Here is an 18,824-nt window from a genome sequence, read left to right as displayed (position 1 = left end):
GTGCAGATGCAGGAGATATAGCTTTCTGGCTATTGTTGTAATTCACAAGTCAGGAGATGATAGCTTGCTTTAGGGTCGTGATGGCAATAAAAATGGAGAATTGGCAGATCCGAAATGTGTAATGCAGCGTAAAATAAACAGAACACCGTTTCTTCAAACAGAAAACATCCATCAGACTGATGACATAGAACTAAACTATTTCAAAGGAATATGGTGGAGGTTGGAGGGGGGTTCCACAGTGGAGGAATTTAAAGAATGGGAGAAGAAAAATAGATACAAGTTTAGAAAACTAAAGGAATTAGGATGTAAAGAAAAACAAAAACCAAAAAACAAAAAGAACGAAGACAACCCGCCTCCAACCCCCCCAAAACAGAAATGGGGCAGTAGTTAGAGGTGGATTCTGAAAATGAAAAGGAGGTATTTTTAAAAAGGTAATGAAATGAGCACTTTTGAGTGTTAATAAGAAGATTTTAGTTGAAATCAAAGAGATAAGAAAAGAAATAATTTAAGGACAAATGTGAAGAAAAGAGATGACATTTTGCAGAAGGAAGGATGTTTTACAGTAGAAATCAGTATGGCAAATTCATGAAACTAAAGTAAGGCTTAAATATAAAAATGAAGGGGACGATGATGGGAAATCGTTCAAAAAAGGGCAGGGCTACTTCTACGGTAAGAGAAAAACAGATGAAATCAGGTACAAAAATGTCTGATACTGGGTATGTTTTTCTCTGTGAAATAGTAAGAGAGCTCTATTAGCTTGCTTTGCCTTAACAAAGTACACAGTGAACTGGGTGTCTTAAAAAACAAATTTATTTCATCACAGTTCTAAAGGCCAGAAGTCCAAGATCAAGGTGTCTGGAGGATTGGTTTCTTCTGTGGAATCACTCCTTGGCTTGTAGATAGGCATCTTCTCTTTGTCTTCCCATGGTTTTCCTCTGTTGTCTGTGTCCTAATCTTTTCTTAAAAGGATACTAATCATACTGGATTACGGCCCACTCATATGACCTAATCTTACCTTCATTATCACTTTAAAGGCCTCTAACTCCAAATAAAATCACATTCAGAGGTAGTGGCGTTAGGACTTCAATATATGAATACTGGGGGGGGCACAATTCAGTCTATAATAAGTTACTTGTCAAGAATGAGAAGGGAGGGGACGCCTGGGTGGCTCAGTTGGTTAAGCAACTGCCTTCGGCTCAGGTCATGATCCCAGCGTCCTGGGATCAAGTCCCACATCGGGCTCCTTGCTCCGCGGGGAGCCTGCTTCTCCCTCTGACTCTGCGTTCCACTTTGTCTGCCTGTGCTCGCTCTCGCTCGCTCTCTCTCTGACAAATAAATAAATAAAATCTTTAAAAAAAAAAAAAAAGAATGAGAAGGGAGATAGGATACATCAGAGGTTTAAAGTGAAAAAGGTTCAAAGTAGTTCTAAATAGTCTGAAATAGTTCTCACAATAACTACAGGACGTAATAGCTTAAAAGGGAAAGTTAGTTTAAGTTCAGTTTAATTCAAAATGAAATTGTGACTTTAAAAAGAAATGAATTTATTATTCCACTAATTGTTTCACAAATCAGAAAATCTGAATTCTAACCCTTGCTCTGCTAACAAGCAATGACTCTTGTATATATCTGTGTCTTCTTTTTCTCATGTTAAAATAGGAAGAACATATCACAGAACAAACATGTGCTTCAGAGTATACTAGAAAGAACACTGACTTGGGAACACCTGACATCCTGGTCCTGCTCTGTCACAGAAGAACTTAATTTCTCAAAACCTTGATTCCTCATCCTAAAATGGAATATAACTAATTCATCTTTGAAGTCTCTTCTAAAGTCCTACAGTTCTATAAAATAAAGTAAAATAAAGTTACTTTGAGAATAAATGGATTATGGCATCAGAAAAAAAGGATTATATGAAATATTAACCAATAAAAATTAAATATTCCCAGCATACTGAAGCACAGGCCTTCCATTTCTATCTTTTCTATATCCTCCTCTGTTCCCAAGTCAATATTATCCTATGGTTAAGGTGGACTTAAGTAGTGTATGCTAAGTTGCAAAAAGATACTACTTTTTTTGTTGTATGTACTCATCTACTTAACTTTAAATCATTATATTCTGAAACAGCATTTCCAGCATGTCCAAAGTACGTTTTGCATACTAAAAAAAAAAAAAAAAAAAAAGCTGATGGATATATTAGTCAGAAACATACATGGCAAAAGTAACAGAAAATCCAAACAATGTCTTAATCAAGAGTTTATTTTTCTCATGTAGTAAGTGTAGAAGTTGGCAAGTGCTCATGTTGGTTCAGGTGTTCAAGATGCCATCAGGCGCACAGGCTCTCTCTAATCTTTCTACAAAGCCATCTCTGAAAAGTAGCTTTCGTTCTCCTATTTATTGTGTTCATAGTTGTAAGATGGCTGTTGTATCTCTAGGCATGTTGCTGACACTCATGGGCTGAAGGAGGAGAAAGAGGCAAAAAGCCTCGCTTCACAAAGCTTTGACTTTTTTTTTTTTTAGATTTTATTTATTTATTTGACAGAGAGAAATCACAAGTAGGCAGAGAGGCAGGCAGAGAGAGAGAGAGAGAGGAGGAAGCAGGCTCCCTGCTGAGCAGAGAGCCCGACGCGGGACTCGATCCCAGGACCCTGAGATCATGACCTGAGCCGAAGGCAGCGGTTCAACCACTGAGCCACCCAGGCGCCCAGAAATCACAAGTAGACGGAGAGGCAGGCAGAGAGAGAGAGGGAAGCAGGCTCCCTGCTGAGCAGAGAGCCCGATGTGGAACTCGATCCCAGGACCCTGAGATCATGACCTGAGCTGAAGGCAGTGGCTTAACCCACTGAGCCACCCAGGCGCCCCAAGCTTTGACTTTTTAATTTGAAAGGAAGACCTTTCCCAATAGTCTTCTGCTCATTTTATTAGCCTTAAATAGGCCACAGCCCACACTTAAGATATTTGGTGGCCATGAGTCACATGCAGCTTTTAAAATTAAATTAAATTAGGGGTGCCTGGGTGGCTCAGTGGGTTAACCCTCTGCCTTCGGCTCAGGTCATGATCCCGGGGTCCTGGGATCGAGCCCCGCATCGGGCTCTCTGCTCAGCAAGGAGCCTGCTTCCCTTCCTCTCTCTCTGCCTGCCTCTCTGCCTACTTGTGATCTCTCTCTGTCAAATAAATAAATTTTAAAAAAATCTTAAAAAAAGAAAATTAAATTAAATTAGAAATTCAATTTCTCAGTTCTGCTGGCCATATTTCAAGTGCTCAAAAGCTAGTTAGTGGCTACCATATCAGACAGCACAAATACAGAATAGTTCCTTCACTGAAAAAAGTTCTGCCTTGGCATCTCAAAGACCATAAGAAATGAAACCACCTCTGTTTTAGATCAATTGTGATATATAACCTAGGGATGAGGTAAGGTAAGGTCCTTATCTCCATGAACAGCATGCTCCTACCTGAACAATGTAAGGTAACGTTAACAAGGGGAAAGTGGCTAACAAATGTCTGCCACAATAGGATGATCAGTACATTTACACTGAAGTTTATAAATTACACATTAACAATGTACTTCATAAAAAATTCCTGGCAAGCAGGTAAAAATTAGAAAAATAAAGTGAAACTTAGGTAACTATTATACAAGGCACTACCTTACACAAATATAATTCCTAAAGTAAACACTACCCTAGTGACTGATAGAAGATTGAGGTAAGAAAGTAGTGGAATAATATATGAGCACTTTATAACAAACAAATCTGAGACAGCTGATTATGTTGAAAATGCAGTTACTAAATTCACTGGCAAAAAAGAGTGCATCTTGTGATAACAAAGATTTGTTAATAAGAATTACCTTTATATGGGGAAAGTTATTTTACATCTGCTCAATTCTCATGGCAGAAAAATGAAAAAGACTGCAAAATAAAACGATGAGGCCAGATGTGGAGAATAAACTAACAGAGTTAGTCAAAAGATTAAATAATCGATACTGACAACAGTTTTCTTCCTAGAGACTTCCAGGCTGTCAAGTTCTCCATGAATGCTATTTGTCTAAATCCAGCAATGGTAAATATGCAGGAGTTCCTGTCTACTATTGTAAACTAACTAAACATTTATATTTATATAAGTAATTATACATGTATGTGACACATAGAACATGTAATTTACATACTAACTACTACTAACAATACAAAATTCTCAAAGTGTCTCAAAGTTCTTTCTGTTCTACTGAAACATGAAAAATACTCTTGAAGGTAGTATAGTGGTTGTTTATCATGAAAAGAGAAAAAGGAAAAAGAAGTTCTTATTACTACTAAGGAGTAATAAATATGAGAATTGTAAAAATTTTGGTCCTAAGGATAGTTTAGGTTTTCTTATTTTCCCTAAGTAAAAATAACTCAGCCACTGAAACCTCTAAAGTCCCTATTGTCTATTTTCTCTTAATATTCTTTTATGTGAAATACTTAAATGTTCAATAAATAACTTTCATAAAGGTTATAGCATTATAACATAACCTTAAAGCTTTTTATAAGTAAAAATCTCAATTATGTCCTATAGCAAAACAAAAATTTTACAGAGTTATTACTGAACATTATTAAGAAAGATTTATCAGAGTAACATTACAGGACATAAAACAACAGCCTACTGGAATGCACAGCAAAAATCTTGACACTATAAAGAGATAATCTGCCAACATTTTCCTTGTCAGCAACGCATGCTATGTATTTCTTATCACAAACAAAAAAGAACTGACTAGAAACTGAATTCTAAAAAATATATCACTATTTGAGTATAACAAAAAGAATCTAGAATCTTCAGATGCAAGTTTAATAAATCACATGATTTATTTATGGGATTTCTACATCAGGTTGTGGTTTAAAAGAAGTTATATATGTGTGATATGAAGAGAATGATGTACAATCAATATGAATCTTATTAAATCTCTCTTCCGTGGACTTTCTCCATCTTCCTGCTTAGGAATAAAAGGCATTTTTAGGTTTATATAAACATTCTTTACAATTGCCCTCTTAACAAAAAATTAGTATATAAATAGCACTAGGCATTTAGTAAATAAGTCATAGGCCAGTAAGTTCAATTGTGCAGTTGTGAAATGTAAGAGTTTGAAACCTTAAGACTGGGTGATCTGCAGTGTTTCCAACATGTCTTCGACTGCCTTAAGAGAGTATTTGGTTTCCTTCTTACTTCGACCTGCAAACTGTTTTAAAAAAAAAATGCAATTAGGTTCAATTTCATGGCAGGTTCAAAATCACAATCTTACCTTCACTTTGCTAACGAGATTTAACTTTATCTATTTTATCACTAGCATGGAATCAAATATCTTTTCTTCAATAAAACAGGACTTGGGTTTTATTCTTTGCTTTTATTTCCCTTATCTCCAGAGACCTATCTAGAAAAATATTGCTACAGCCAATGTCAGAGAAATTTTTGCCTGTGCTCTCTTCTAGGATTTTTATGGTTTCAGGTCTCGCGTTCAGGTCTTTAATGCTTTTTGAGTTTACTTTTCTGTATGGTGTAAGAAAATGGGCCCATCCCATTCTTTTGCATGTGGCTGACCAGTTTTCCCAACACCATTTTGTTGAAAGGTTTGTCTTTTCCCATTGCATATTCTTGCCTCTTCTGGTAAAGATTAATTAACCATATAAACATGGATTTGTTTCTGGGCTCTCTATCCTGTTCCACTGATATACGTGTCTATTTTTATACCAGTATCATACTGTTTTGATTACTAAAGCTTTGTAATATAACTTGAAATCTGGAATTGTGATACCTCCAGCTTTTTTTGTTGTTTGTTTTTCAAGATTGCTTTGGCTATTCAGGGTCTTTCATGGTTCCATAAAAATTTAGGATTATTTGTTCTAGTTCTGTGAACAATACTGTTGGTATGTTGATAGGGACTGAATAAATCTGCAGTCTGCTTTGGGGCATCATGCACCTTTTAACAATTACTATTCTCCCAACCCATGAGTATGGAATATTCTTCTATTTTGCTTGTATTGTCTTGAATTTCTTTCACCAATGCTCTATATTTGGGGTTTACATTTTCATTAGGTAGTGTGGTAACTTACAAAAACATAAATTTGATTTTAAAACTATCTACTTTGACTAGAAAATTTTTATGAAATAAAAAGCATAATTTATAAGTGAAATTTATATTTCTGTAGAAATGTGAATCATTTCTACTTCTTCTAAACAAATGTTTACAATTTCAACTAAAGTAAAATGTAAATGTAATTTCTATTAAATATTTTAAAGTTGCACATCTCTAAAATTTAAAGTCAGTCACAATCTTTAAAATTTTTCTGTAATTATGAGTTGACAAGATAGGTTTCTACAGTAAAGAACTGTCAAATAAAACTCTATGCTACATATTAAAATGAGGTAAACATGTTTTGAAATATGATTTCTAATTTATGAAGTTGTAATTTATTTTATAAAACCAAGCTGGGATTGGCTTTTATACTGAAAACAAAATACAATGGATTAAAAATGGTATCTTTGCATATTTAAAAGCCAAATTCATGGCATACTAAATATAGTGCACATAATCAGTAAGAAAAACACTGCTGAACATCCTATGATGATTTTAAAATGGGTTTTCTAATTAGACTGACTATTCTCATCATTTATCAGTTTGACTGAATATTATAGATTTACTAAATAACTGTTCCTTATGCAGTTAAGAGAAGGTTTATTATGAAAATATCTATATTCCCTAAGGCCCTAGTTAAAGTATTGATTAACTTTTGCTATTAGCAAAATATAGTATTTTCAAAATAACATCTAAGCACTCAATACATTTTCTAGTGACTGATCTTCCCTGCAAATACCAATGCTGTCTTAAGCACTTAGCAACTGATTTATGATGTGTTCCTTCTCTTTTGTAATTAACTTAATTTGGCAAACTTCTCATGACCTGTTGAGAAAGATTAAGTGATCAAGCACAGGTAAAATCACAGAAGCAACAGACTTCAGGAATTGGTAACCTGCCTCTGACCTTTCTGGCTACAGGTTAACATTATGATTCTCCTACTTCCTACACCATTAGCTTCTATGGTTGACTCTTGATTTGATAGAGTAAATAAAGGAGATTTCTAGAAGAAATGCCAGGGGAAGAGAAAAGCTTTTCATAAGAATCAAGATCACTTTACCCTTCACAAAACATTACTAATTCAAGGAATTCAGATGCTAAATATGTAATTCATAATAATAAAATACAGTCAATAACAACACAACATTTAAAACTCTGCCTTTTCATAATTTTCCAAGATGACCAAAGGATGTGGGGTGTGTTATTACTACTATCCAGCTGGTAAATTCACTTTCACAAGGACTTACCAAGAACAGAAAGCCCTTTCTTTTACTACTGCCTATCCAAAGTAAACAGGAATGGTCCTAATCAGATACTTAAAGGTCTAATTCTAAGAAAAAGCTTTGATGGTTCTGAGCAAAATAGGATACCACATAGTGACATTTACTCCAATATTTTAATTAGCAAAACAGAATAATGAAAATTTTCTGTAGAGCTGAAGTCATAACCAGAATTTTAAAATACAGTACTTTTCTTGATTTGTTCTTAAACATAATAGTAGTAGATATAATCTGTAATTTTTTTAATTAGCAAATTTTTAAAAATCACCTAAGATTGTCAACACTACTGACAACCAGTGCAGTTTAGAATAAACCAAACTTATTTGTGTCAGAACAAATAAAAGGAAAGTTGGAAATATAAATCTATCACTTCAAATTTTGTCTGACATGCAATTATTTTGTCTATTCCAGAATTATACGGCAATTTAACTGATTAAGCCGGAATCCTATTTTTCCCTCAAATCATGATTTAATTTTCCATTTCCCAAAAGGATAGTAACAGAATCACCTCTGCAATCATAAATAACATATGGATTGCTAGCACAGACAAATTTAACAGTGTACTAAAGAAGCATTTATCTGGAAAATTATTGTGAGTAGGTTCACATTAAAGTTTTTCATGAGCATTAATCAAACTTGCCTGCCTATACTGAACATGCTAAACCAATTACCTAATTGAAGAGCAAGTAGTAGCCATATTCTGTTTCATTATTAAGTAGAAAGAAAGAAGGAAAACCAGTTCTTAAAATCTCATTTTCTCTAATTTACAAATGCTTAGAAAAACATTATAATAAGAAGTATTTATAATATACTTTATACTTGTTTATATGCCTAGACATGAGTCATAAAACTATCAATTAGATCCCAGAGATTTACCTAATTACTAAAATGTCAATCTCTGAAAGTTGTACTTTCCACATTAATCACAAATCCTGCATTTTTGTTTTCATACAGTTAGATTTTACTTAAATAAATTCTTCTTTCATAACTCCCTATGGATCCTAAAGAAAACTCACCAGAAAGCACACTCAAATAATAAAAACTTATTTATCACATTCAAAGATCAATAATTTATCCACTGTGATAAGTGGGAGAAATTGGGCTACAATTTACCTTTGCATAATTTGTGGAAAATAATATGGGTGGACGAAGTACTAGGATAAATAAATTGGAACAGGGAATGGATGAATTTCAGAAACATTATACTGAGTGAAAGAAGCCAGGCACAAAAGAGTACATAACCTATGATCTCATTTATATAAAATTCTAGTACAGGCAAAACTAATTTATAGTGATAAAAATCATATCAGTCCTGGTCTGCAATGTCAGGACGGACTGACTACAGAGTGGCAGAAGGGACTTCCTGCAGTGACCAAAATGCTGCATATCTTGAATGGGGTGATGGTGAGAAAGAAGTATATATTTGTCAGAACTCAACTATGCATTTAAAACCTGTGCATGTTATTGTCTATAAATCATCCCTCAATAAAGCAGATAAAGAGAAAAAGGCAAAAATAAATGAAAACAGGAGGTGGAACTATAGAGCTTTACAGTAGTGTAATAAATTGCCAAATGACCACATATTTCTCTTCCCATTAAAAGGTGAAGTATTACATCCCCTGAATCTGGGATGACCATGTGACTTGCTTTTGCTCAATGGAAAATTAGCTCTATGTGACACAGAAACTCAAAAAGGAGCTTGCCTGTTTGCTACTCTTGGAACTCTTAAGACCACCACATGAGTTAAGTCCAAGCTAGGCTGCCAAATGAGAAACACAAAAGCCCAGCACTCCAAGCTGACAGTCAAAGTCAGATATTTAAGTAAGGCCATCAACCACCAGCATAACCATTGCAGAAACATAAATAAGCCCAGTTGAGACGAACAGAATTACTCAACTTAGCCCAAGCCAAACAGCATACCTATAGAATCAAACATAAATAAGTTGTTATTTTAACTCACTAAGTTAGCAAAAGGTAACGAATAAAAGTATTTATGGAATCTGATTCACAGAAAGAACCCAGAGCCTCTACAGAAAAAGCACAGAATATACAAGTTTTAAAAGCACAAAGAAACTTTATTTAAAACCTGTTACTGGTGCCTAAGGGCAAGTAAATTTGGCATAATGGGTTTAGCTGAGGAGTATTGGTGTTGCTATAGAGAAACCTAACAAGACCAACTGAGAGATGTGCCGTCTTCCTGCAGTGGTATCTAAAATGACAGAAACTGGCAAAAGTTCTTTCTTCGATCCTTTCCTATAGAGTCAAGAGAAGACAAATCATATCTTCAGTAAAGATGTGCAAAACATCGCTGTGGACTAAGGAGTTTCTGATACAAAACTCAAATACTGAAGAGTACCAGTGACACTCTTAGAGCTCCTTCCAAAGAACACTGAGACTTTATAAAATAAGTGTAAAAGAATGGATCTAGTTAAGGCAAGATTTAAAAAAAAAAAAAAGGAACAGCAGGGAGGTAAATGGCAGGGAGGGTACTAAAGAACAAGGCTTAGACCTATGAACAATGGTTTAAAATACTAAAATGATAGGTTCATGTCCCGTGATAAGGTGCATCTCAAAAGGCAGGGAAGGGTGTACTTGTCTGTCCTTGTATTACTGAAGAGACCGGGAGAAAGGAAAACAAAACTAAACTCTGAATTTAGATACTGAATAGAGCTTTAAATCTGAAATGAAAAGAGAAAACAAGTGAGGGTAGATGATCAATCGTTCACATGAGAAAATAACTGAGAAGAGAGTGAAAAACTGCATTTATAGCTGCAGACATTTATATCTGACATTCCTTTAGTGAAAATTATCCCTCAGAAACTTCTAGTGTGTCCATCTTGCAGATGAAAGGCTAGGCCCAGAGATAGTATATAATTTATCCAAAATCACATAAATAATAAATGTCAGAATATGATCTCTCTGATATGAGGAATTTGAGAGGCAGGGCGGGTGGTCATGGGGGGTAGGGAGGGAAAAATGAAACAAAGATGGGACCGCAGAGGGAGACAAACCCTAAGAGCCTCTTAACCTAAGGAAACAAAGTGAGGGTTGCTGGGGGTTGGAGCGGGGAGGGATAGGATGGCTGGGTTATGGACACTGGGGAGGGTATGTGCTATGGTGAGTGCTGTGAATTATGTAAGCCTGATGATTCAAAGACAGGTAGCCTGGGGCACATAATACATTATATGTTAATAAAAATAAATAAATTTTTTAAAAAAGAAACTAAATAATAATAATAGTAGTAGTAGTAGTAGTAGTAATAAGTGTCAGAGTCAAACTCTGAACATAGACAATATGGATCCAGCATTTGTATTTTTCTCTTAACTCCTACACGGTAATACTAACTTCCACACATGGGACCCATGACAGAATACAGAAATGGACAGAAATTCTCTAGATTGCTACTTGGGGGAAAACTGACCCTTATTTCTCTTCCTACATAGAAATCAATTCCAAATGGGCTGTAGATCTAAATACAAAAAGTAGAAGGAAAAAACCTCTAAAGACACACAAAATTATCTGTATGACTATGAGTACCAACTGACCTCTTAAACAATACAAAACATTATTAAAGAATATAAATGATATTTCATTTATATTCCATTAAAGAATATAAATGATATTTCACTTTAGAACTTTCATACATCAATATCATTTGAGAGAAATAGCAAATAAGAAGGTAAAGAAATTTACTGCACATATAACAAAAAGCTCATAATCAGAAAACTGAAAAAATAAAAAGTCATAAACCCATTAAAAAGAGACTTCATGAAAGATATATCCAAATAGCTAATAAACATATGAAAAAATGTTCAATCTCACTGGTCATCAGGGAGATGCAAAATGAAACTACAAGATACTATACATACTCCAGAATGGCTGTAATTATAAAAACTGATAGGACCAAATATTGATAAAGATGTGGAACTACAAGAACTACCAAACATGGCTGGTGAGACTATAAACAACTAATATGGAAAACAAATTATGACCCAGTATTTCCACTCAAAGGTATACACCCATTAGAAGTACATCTATACCAAAAGACTACACAGCAACATTCAATGTAGTATTGTTCAAAATAGTCCCAAACAAAAGTAACACAAATGCCTATCAACAACTGACTAAACTGTAGTATGTTCATACAATAGACTATAGTACAATGAAAATGAATGAACTACGGACACAAAGAGGGATAAATAAACATAACAATGAAATAGAGTAACCAAAAATGAATATACTATGATACCATAATCAAAAATAAGCCAAGACTATGGGATTATCAATCAACACTCTTGAGGTTAACAGAAACAGAAATTAAGAGGATGAACTATGAGGGCTCTGGAGTACTGTAATGTTTCTATTTCTTGACCTGGGTATATTTACCTCATATAATTCATTAAAATGTATATTTATGACTTGGATTCTTTTTTCTATGCATGTTGTAATAAAAACTGATTTTAAAAATATATTCATGCCATGTCAAAAAAAGCACTCTCTGACCTGCTAATTGTTTCTCAAAAATAGCTTAAAAAACAAGGATGTAGCCTGTAAACCATTACATTAGTTTTTATTATTTATTATAACATTTATTTATTATCTAAGTCTTATCTTTAAAACACACACACACATAAAGACACGCTCTAGACCTATTACGTGTAGAACCCTACTATAATCTATGCTATCTCAAAGTAAATGCATTTGAAGAAGCACAGCCTAGCTGTTTATAAATATTGTGACTCACAATATGCCAACAGAACTAATATCCTCAATTATATATAATAAAAATACATTAAAGTGACTTTAAATAATGTGATCATGTGGAAATTAAATTTTTTTAATCTCCCCAACCTTCTCCAATCAGGAGCACAAAAACAAAAGAAACAGTACCAAAAACAAAATAACAGAAAACAAGCCTAAAGAGAACATCTTCAAAAAAACTACACTAGAGGTAATCCTCCCAAGCCCTGTAATGTGGTTTTTATCACCAACAGTGACAATATCTACAAAAGACTGACGACTGTATGATAGGAGTATGTATGGTAGGATGTACAACCTAGTCCTCTACAAGCCACAGAAATGAAAATAGTATGAACTGATGACTCTGCAAATGGCCTGCAAAGCCAGGACAGTCTCAAAGCTCTAAATCAAATACGAGGTTAAACAAGTCTACAACCTCAAAATCTCTAATATGTTCAGCAAACACCCTCTTCCAGGAGGGGAAAAACCTCACAGTGAAGAATAATCACCAGAAACTGAAACCAAACCGAACAGGGCAGAAACACTAGGGGTAAAAAAGCAAGATGGTTCAGATAAGAGAAAGGAGTAGATAAGAGGAAGATAGGGGTGTCCACAGGCTGCAAATCCCAGAATAAAATAAATAAAACTAACAACAAAATGCAACATTTCAAGCTGAGAGCAACACCTCAAAATTCAAGATCTACAGAGATCCAAGAGTAGAACAGAAGGCAGAAGACAAAATCTTTCTGAACCAGACTAATTCTGAGAAAGACCATGCATACAGAAAGGTCATATTTAGCTTCTCTAAAACAAAATGGAAGCCATAAAAAGACAAGCTGGGAAAGTTATCCTATCTCTGACGCCCTCACTCCAAACCCCCCCCACAATAAAAACTATCTGATTTAAACAAGGAGAACAGCAACAACAAAAAGAGAATACAGATTAACTCCATAAAAAAATTAATACAGAAGGAAAAAAAAGAAAAGAACAAAAAAGATCTGAAAGAAAATGAATGACAATGTAAAGAGGTGAGAAAGGAAATCCAATAAACTTATAATTAGAGACGTGGGAAAAAAATTTAGGCTAACAAAAAATATTTAACACAAAAGCAACTCTTTACAGATTAAAAGAGGATTAAATTTACATATTAAATGGGTTTATTGTATATTTGGGAAAACTGACCCAATAACAATCAATAAAACATACTGTAGTAAAACTACTGAATTTTAATGATAAAGAAAAAATTCCTTTGGACATCGAGACAAAAAGTCTAAGTCACTCAGGGAAAGAAAATCAGGGCAGAATAAGACTTCTTAACAGCAGTATCTTATCCTAAAACACAATGAAACAGTACGTTTAAGATACTTAAGTAAATATAAGCCAAAGGTTGTATAAAAAACCAACATTATCCCTCAAATATAAAGACTACAGAGAGACAATTCTATCAACATGCAGTCTGTAAGAAGATATTGTTTTGCTATGAGTTCTCTCTGAAGAATCTCCCAGCGACAAGCTTCAAAAAACTGAGAAATGAGTGGAGAAGTTTCAGATAAGATCTGACACGTAAGCAGAGTACAAAAACTTTTTTATATAGTCTGGCTAGTTTACTTTTAGGCTTTTCTTCCTCCCTTTTAATTACCTGAGATACTCTAATTAATATATAACACACCTAAAATACACTGCACAATTTGTTTCTAAAGTACACCGCACAATTTGTTTACCTTTTCTGGATTTTTAGAATCACTTTTTATTTGTCAAATGCTGACTACTGAAATTTCCAGATAGTAAGGCTATTTAAGGGATCTAATAGTAATGGACTGCTTTTGAAAAAAGAAAAAAATAAGTGATCCTACATGTTAGTTCTACACAGTTAAAATACATTAGATTAAGACCCAAAGGAATACAAGTTCAATGACAGACATTTGGCTTTGTTAATTTGCTGAAACAAAAACAATTAAGAAATATATTAACTAACCTATATAATATAAAACTATCAGTACTGACCTGATAAGCTCTGTTTATTTGACTAGCTGCCCAACTAGCATATTTCATGTTGTCCTTTTTTGTTTTTGCACTTGCTTTTGGATTAGAAGCAATATGACTCGCCGACTGAAAACAAAAAAGAAACATCAAAAACTAAATTCCTTTTTTCTAGCCAAGATAATAAAAAATAAAAAAATAAAAAATAAAAAACATGTAAGGCTCATATCTGCAAGGGATAGCAAAGAATACCAAAACAACTTTAAAAACAAAGTGGAATGAAATTAGTGTTTAAAAATGAAAACATAGTTTAAAATACAAAGTGACAAAAAGAGAAAGAGCATCTTAAATATCTAAATTAATTTTATTAGTTATCCACCACAACTCTTAAAGGTAAAATTAAATACTGTAGGATATCACTTAAATACTATAGGATATTGAAGGTCATTATTATTTTTTATTATGATTTCTAGTTCTTTATTACTGTATTGCTTCAGCTTTCCAATGTCAGAATTATAAATTACTGAATATTAATGTAAGAAGGAATCTCAAAAATAATTTAGTGCATTTTCCGACACTAACAGGTGAAAAAAAATTTAAGTCCATTACTAGTGATTTGACTTGACCAAATCAAGTTATTTAGAGCTTTAAAAATAGAAAGAGATCCTCACTTCCAATCTAGTTCTCTTTTCACTTTACCAAGAGTTTCCACACTATGTTCCACAGCCCCAGTTAGAATCACGGCAATTTGACAGATCCATTCTCTCCTTTTAAAAAATGTACTTAAACAAGGGATTGTTAATCTAGGATCCATGAAGGAATCTGTAAACCACCAAAATTATATACTAATTTTTAAGCATATACTATATTTCTGGGGAGAGGAAGATCTTTAATCTTGTATTTAAATATATCTTATTCTTAAGAGGATTCATCTGTGTCATTATAAAAAAAAAAAAATCAAGTCTTTCTTTTATACCTAGCCTGTGTTACAGATTCTTTCCCACTCCATCCTCTGGCAATGAGGATTTAGGAACTTACTGGCCCAAATCTTATTTTTAAAAGTCTATGTCTTTAATGTCACTTTTTTGGTATGAATTTTAGCAAATGAAGTAATTAAGAATGACTCTGCAATCAACCGACTGAGCTGATATCCCAGCTCAATCACTTAGTAAGTCTGTGTTCATCTTTTGACAAATTAACTAGACCACTGTGTCTTAGGTTCACTTTCTATGAAATGGTAGTAGTAACAGTATGTTTTCAAATAACTGATATAAGGAATTAATGATTTAAAATAAAAATAGAGTTCAAAACAATGCCCAGCACAGTGTTATGTATAAAATATCATTACTAATCTACTGTTATTCATTTTTAAATTAGTCTTTCATTTATTTGATAAAAAGAGACAACATCACTACTATACCACACCTACAACCTACTACAATTGACACTGGTAGATCCAGGAAAATTTTTGAAATTCCTTGAACTATTTTCTAATCACATTTTGCCATTGCTTTCCTAAAAATTATTTCATTTATAGTTCTTCCTGCCTCTATTTCTACAATTAATTCTTTTTCACTGAGCCTCAACAAGATATTAATCGCAAAGTCCTTTAAAAGACCAGAATAAATTAAAATTTCAAAGAACGGGCCTATTAGAAAAAAGTTTTCTGGCTCTAGGAAGGGGCTCATTCTATGTATATTTTAAAGCTCTATTTCCCATAGCTCTTTTTCTAAGTTCATCACTTGGCACACATAAACCACAGAAATATTTAATTACACGCTTCCCACAATTTCCAAGCTCTTTTTTGTACCATAGAAAAATTTTAGTTTGAAAGTAGAGATTTTTTTTGCTAATGTCTTTTATTGCATACTTTAAAACTATGTCATATAATTATAATTTAAGGTAAGAAATACATATTGGGCATAAATCTAAGAATATCAAAACAATTAAGATACATAATATAGTTTTGTATCTGTTAGTATTTCATAAAAAACAGACTTAAATTTTGATAGCATAGAAAATATTTTAAATAATAATAAATAAAATAATTAATAATAAAATAATAAAATGTCAAATAGGATGTATTAACATTTAAAGATAAAACTGCCTTAAAACCTCTTGCTCATTTTTAACTAGAGGAAAAAAATATGCTTACCAATAAAATACAAACAGAGGGAAGTGATTGGATGGGATATTTAATGGACTTTAAATGACAGAATTCATAAAATAACATTAAACATGCACCTCTACTCACCATGTAAAGCCCAAACAAAGCTCTCATATTTCTGTTGTTCAGTTTCAGTGCCTGTGCAAAATACTTTCTTGAAAGTTCGAGGTTTTCAAGTCCACCTTGGGTATATTTAACCTGTTAAAAATCGCAGAGTGCTGTAACCTGTTTATTTTACTACTTTGAAATACAGCACGTTTCATCATACCACGGGCATTAGTAACTGAAACAGATACTCTGTAAACAAATGCAAGATGTTAAAAGAATTCATCTTAAAGTTGATAAAGCTAAATTTTAAAGCATAACCTCCCTGAAAAACCTATTCTATGAACATTAAGATCACAGAGTATTTTTTAAAACAAAATACTATCAATAAAAAAACCAATATAATTTCTTTTCAACTGCCTTGGTAATGCCTCACAACTTAGTATTTTCTATTAGTAGCATTCTAAATCTATACTTACATACACAGAGTTGCCCTTTACTAGTCACCTTGACATTTATTATTAATGAAATGCTTCTAACCTTAGAGCATTCAGTTGTATTATAATTCTTAATAGTAAGATAAATACTTCCTACTTCCAAAAATACTGATCTTAGTATAAATGTCCTAGAATATAGATTTAAAAATCGCAATCACTGTAACGTCTCAAAAGTCATTAAATGGTAACAACTGTGGTTAGTTCTTAACTGGGAAAGAAAATACATAATTAAAAATACAAAGAATTTCACTGTTTTATATAAGCGCTTTTATTTTTAAAGCCATATTCCCATTATAATATTAAAAATGTAAACTTTTACACCTACAGTTTTCATCAGATGTCTTACATATTTAAATATGTGCCTCATTTAAAGACGTATTCTTAGTTCCAAAATAATACCTAACACCAACAAAAATAAAATCATGTACACCTGTTGTTTTTGAAAGCACTTACTTCAGCATACTGCTGACAGTATAAGTGGTTGTGTGGATTAGTCATCATTAGCTCCTCTAAACAAAAGGCTGCTTTAGCATAGCTGAAAAATATGAAGAGGAGAAATCAATTTTAAAAGTCAAATATATCATCTTAGCTAAAACAAAAATGATTAAAAATAATTTAAAACAATGCTTGAAAATAATTTTAAAACAATTTTAGTGTTGTTACACATTTTATTCCCAAAATTTAAACAGCTTCATTAGTAAAATACTTGTTATGCTGAATTCTTTTTTTTTTTTTTTTAAAGATTTTATTTGACAGAGAGATCACAAGTAGGCAGAGAGGCAGGCAGAGAGAGAGAGGGAGAAGCAGGCTCCCCGCCTGACGTGGGGCTCGATCCCAGGGCCCTGAGATTATGACCTGAGCCGAAAGCAGAGGCTTAACTAACCCACTGAGCCACCCAGGCGCCCTGCTATGCTGAATTCTTAAATACAAATAACAAAGGCTTAAATTCTAAAGCAGCCTGTGAACAATCAGTAAATACTGCATTCTTAAAACTGGGTCTATTATGACTCCAAACATTATTCACAACACAGGCTTCACAAGCTTGGATCAGGTTACATATAAAATAACTTCAAGTCCACTGACTGCTGAATAAAATATTCAAATAACTAAAGCATAAAGAGGAAATAAACATTTTAAGTACCATCTATTCACAAAAATCCTTTATTGACACCTATCTACCAATATATTCTATTAAAAAGACCTTTCATTACTTGTCAATATGAAATTCTAATGAAGTTATAAATTTTTAAACCCATGAAAAATAGATCAAGTTAGTGGTTTTGATATGCACTCTACTAATATTTCATCATGTTAAAGAAACAAACATCCTGCTAAAAATCTGAGGAGAGGACTGCTACAAAGGGCTCTGGAAAAATGGTTTTATACCACATGACTGTAACTTCCCTCAATGTATAAGTTTAAAGCAATGTGAATATCGTCATTGTTTTTAGGATATCCTAAAGAACACAGGTGTTGCAAAATTTATTCCCAGTGAAAGGTGATGACAGTACCCAATAGAAAAAGGCTACCTACAGTTATTTTTGGATTTGTCACCAACATACAAAGCTACCTATCTTTGATATACTTTTCAAAATATACATGCTGCAGTTTCACATACATATACAAAATAACAGCTAACTTGTATTATGTGCTCATTATGTATCATAAACTTTCTCTAGGTGTATTATATGTATTAATTCAATTCTATCAAAACCCTGAGAAGTAGGAAATTATCACCATTTTAGGTTGCTAAGGCAAAGAGATGCAAACTGAAACCTAGGTTATGCCACTCCAAACAGCCTACTCTTAACCACTATGCATACTGCCTCCATGCACTATACACAGTGAAAACTGTGGTGATGATGTAGTGATGAAGAGGTCAGTGGTAACATAAGACCAGGTACAACAATCAAACCCCAAGGGCCAGAGAAACCAAAAAGAAACCTCGAGATTACCAAAAGTCATAGCATTTTATATATATATATATATATATATATATATATATATATATATATATA

At 33.2% G+C, this 18,824-nt stretch overlaps 1 protein-coding gene across 2 annotated transcripts in view; it reads right to left on the bottom strand.

Moving 5' to 3' along the window:
• Positions 1 to 792: 792 nt before the first annotated feature.
• Positions 793 to 18,824, bottom strand: part of EMC2 (ER membrane protein complex subunit 2) — a 47,070-nt gene continuing 29,038 nt past the window's right edge. The window contains exons 8-12 of one of the 2 annotated variants that reach the window (XM_059395049.1): positions 17,260 to 17,341; positions 16,352 to 16,462; positions 14,122 to 14,226; positions 5,116 to 5,203; positions 793 to 2,157 (exon numbers count right to left, since the gene is read on the bottom strand). In XM_059395049.1, the coding sequence (XP_059251032.1) occupies positions 5,117 to 5,203; positions 14,122 to 14,226; positions 16,352 to 16,462; positions 17,260 to 17,341 (385 nt within the window). In that variant the 3' untranslated portion in view covers positions 793 to 2,157; position 5,116. Of the gene's footprint in view, positions 2,158 to 4,807; positions 5,204 to 14,121; positions 14,227 to 16,351; positions 16,463 to 17,259; positions 17,342 to 18,824 lie in introns of those variants that run through there. The other variant, XM_059395048.1, reaches the window with a different exon arrangement.

The sequence above is a fragment of the Mustela nigripes genome, chromosome 3 (assembly GCF_022355385.1).
Source record: "Mustela nigripes isolate SB6536 chromosome 3, MUSNIG.SB6536, whole genome shotgun sequence".
NCBI classification, from domain to species: domain Eukaryota; kingdom Metazoa; phylum Chordata; class Mammalia; order Carnivora; family Mustelidae; genus Mustela; species Mustela nigripes.
Note: the sequence above shows the minus strand (reverse complement) of the source record. Positions and strands in the feature narration are given on the sequence as shown.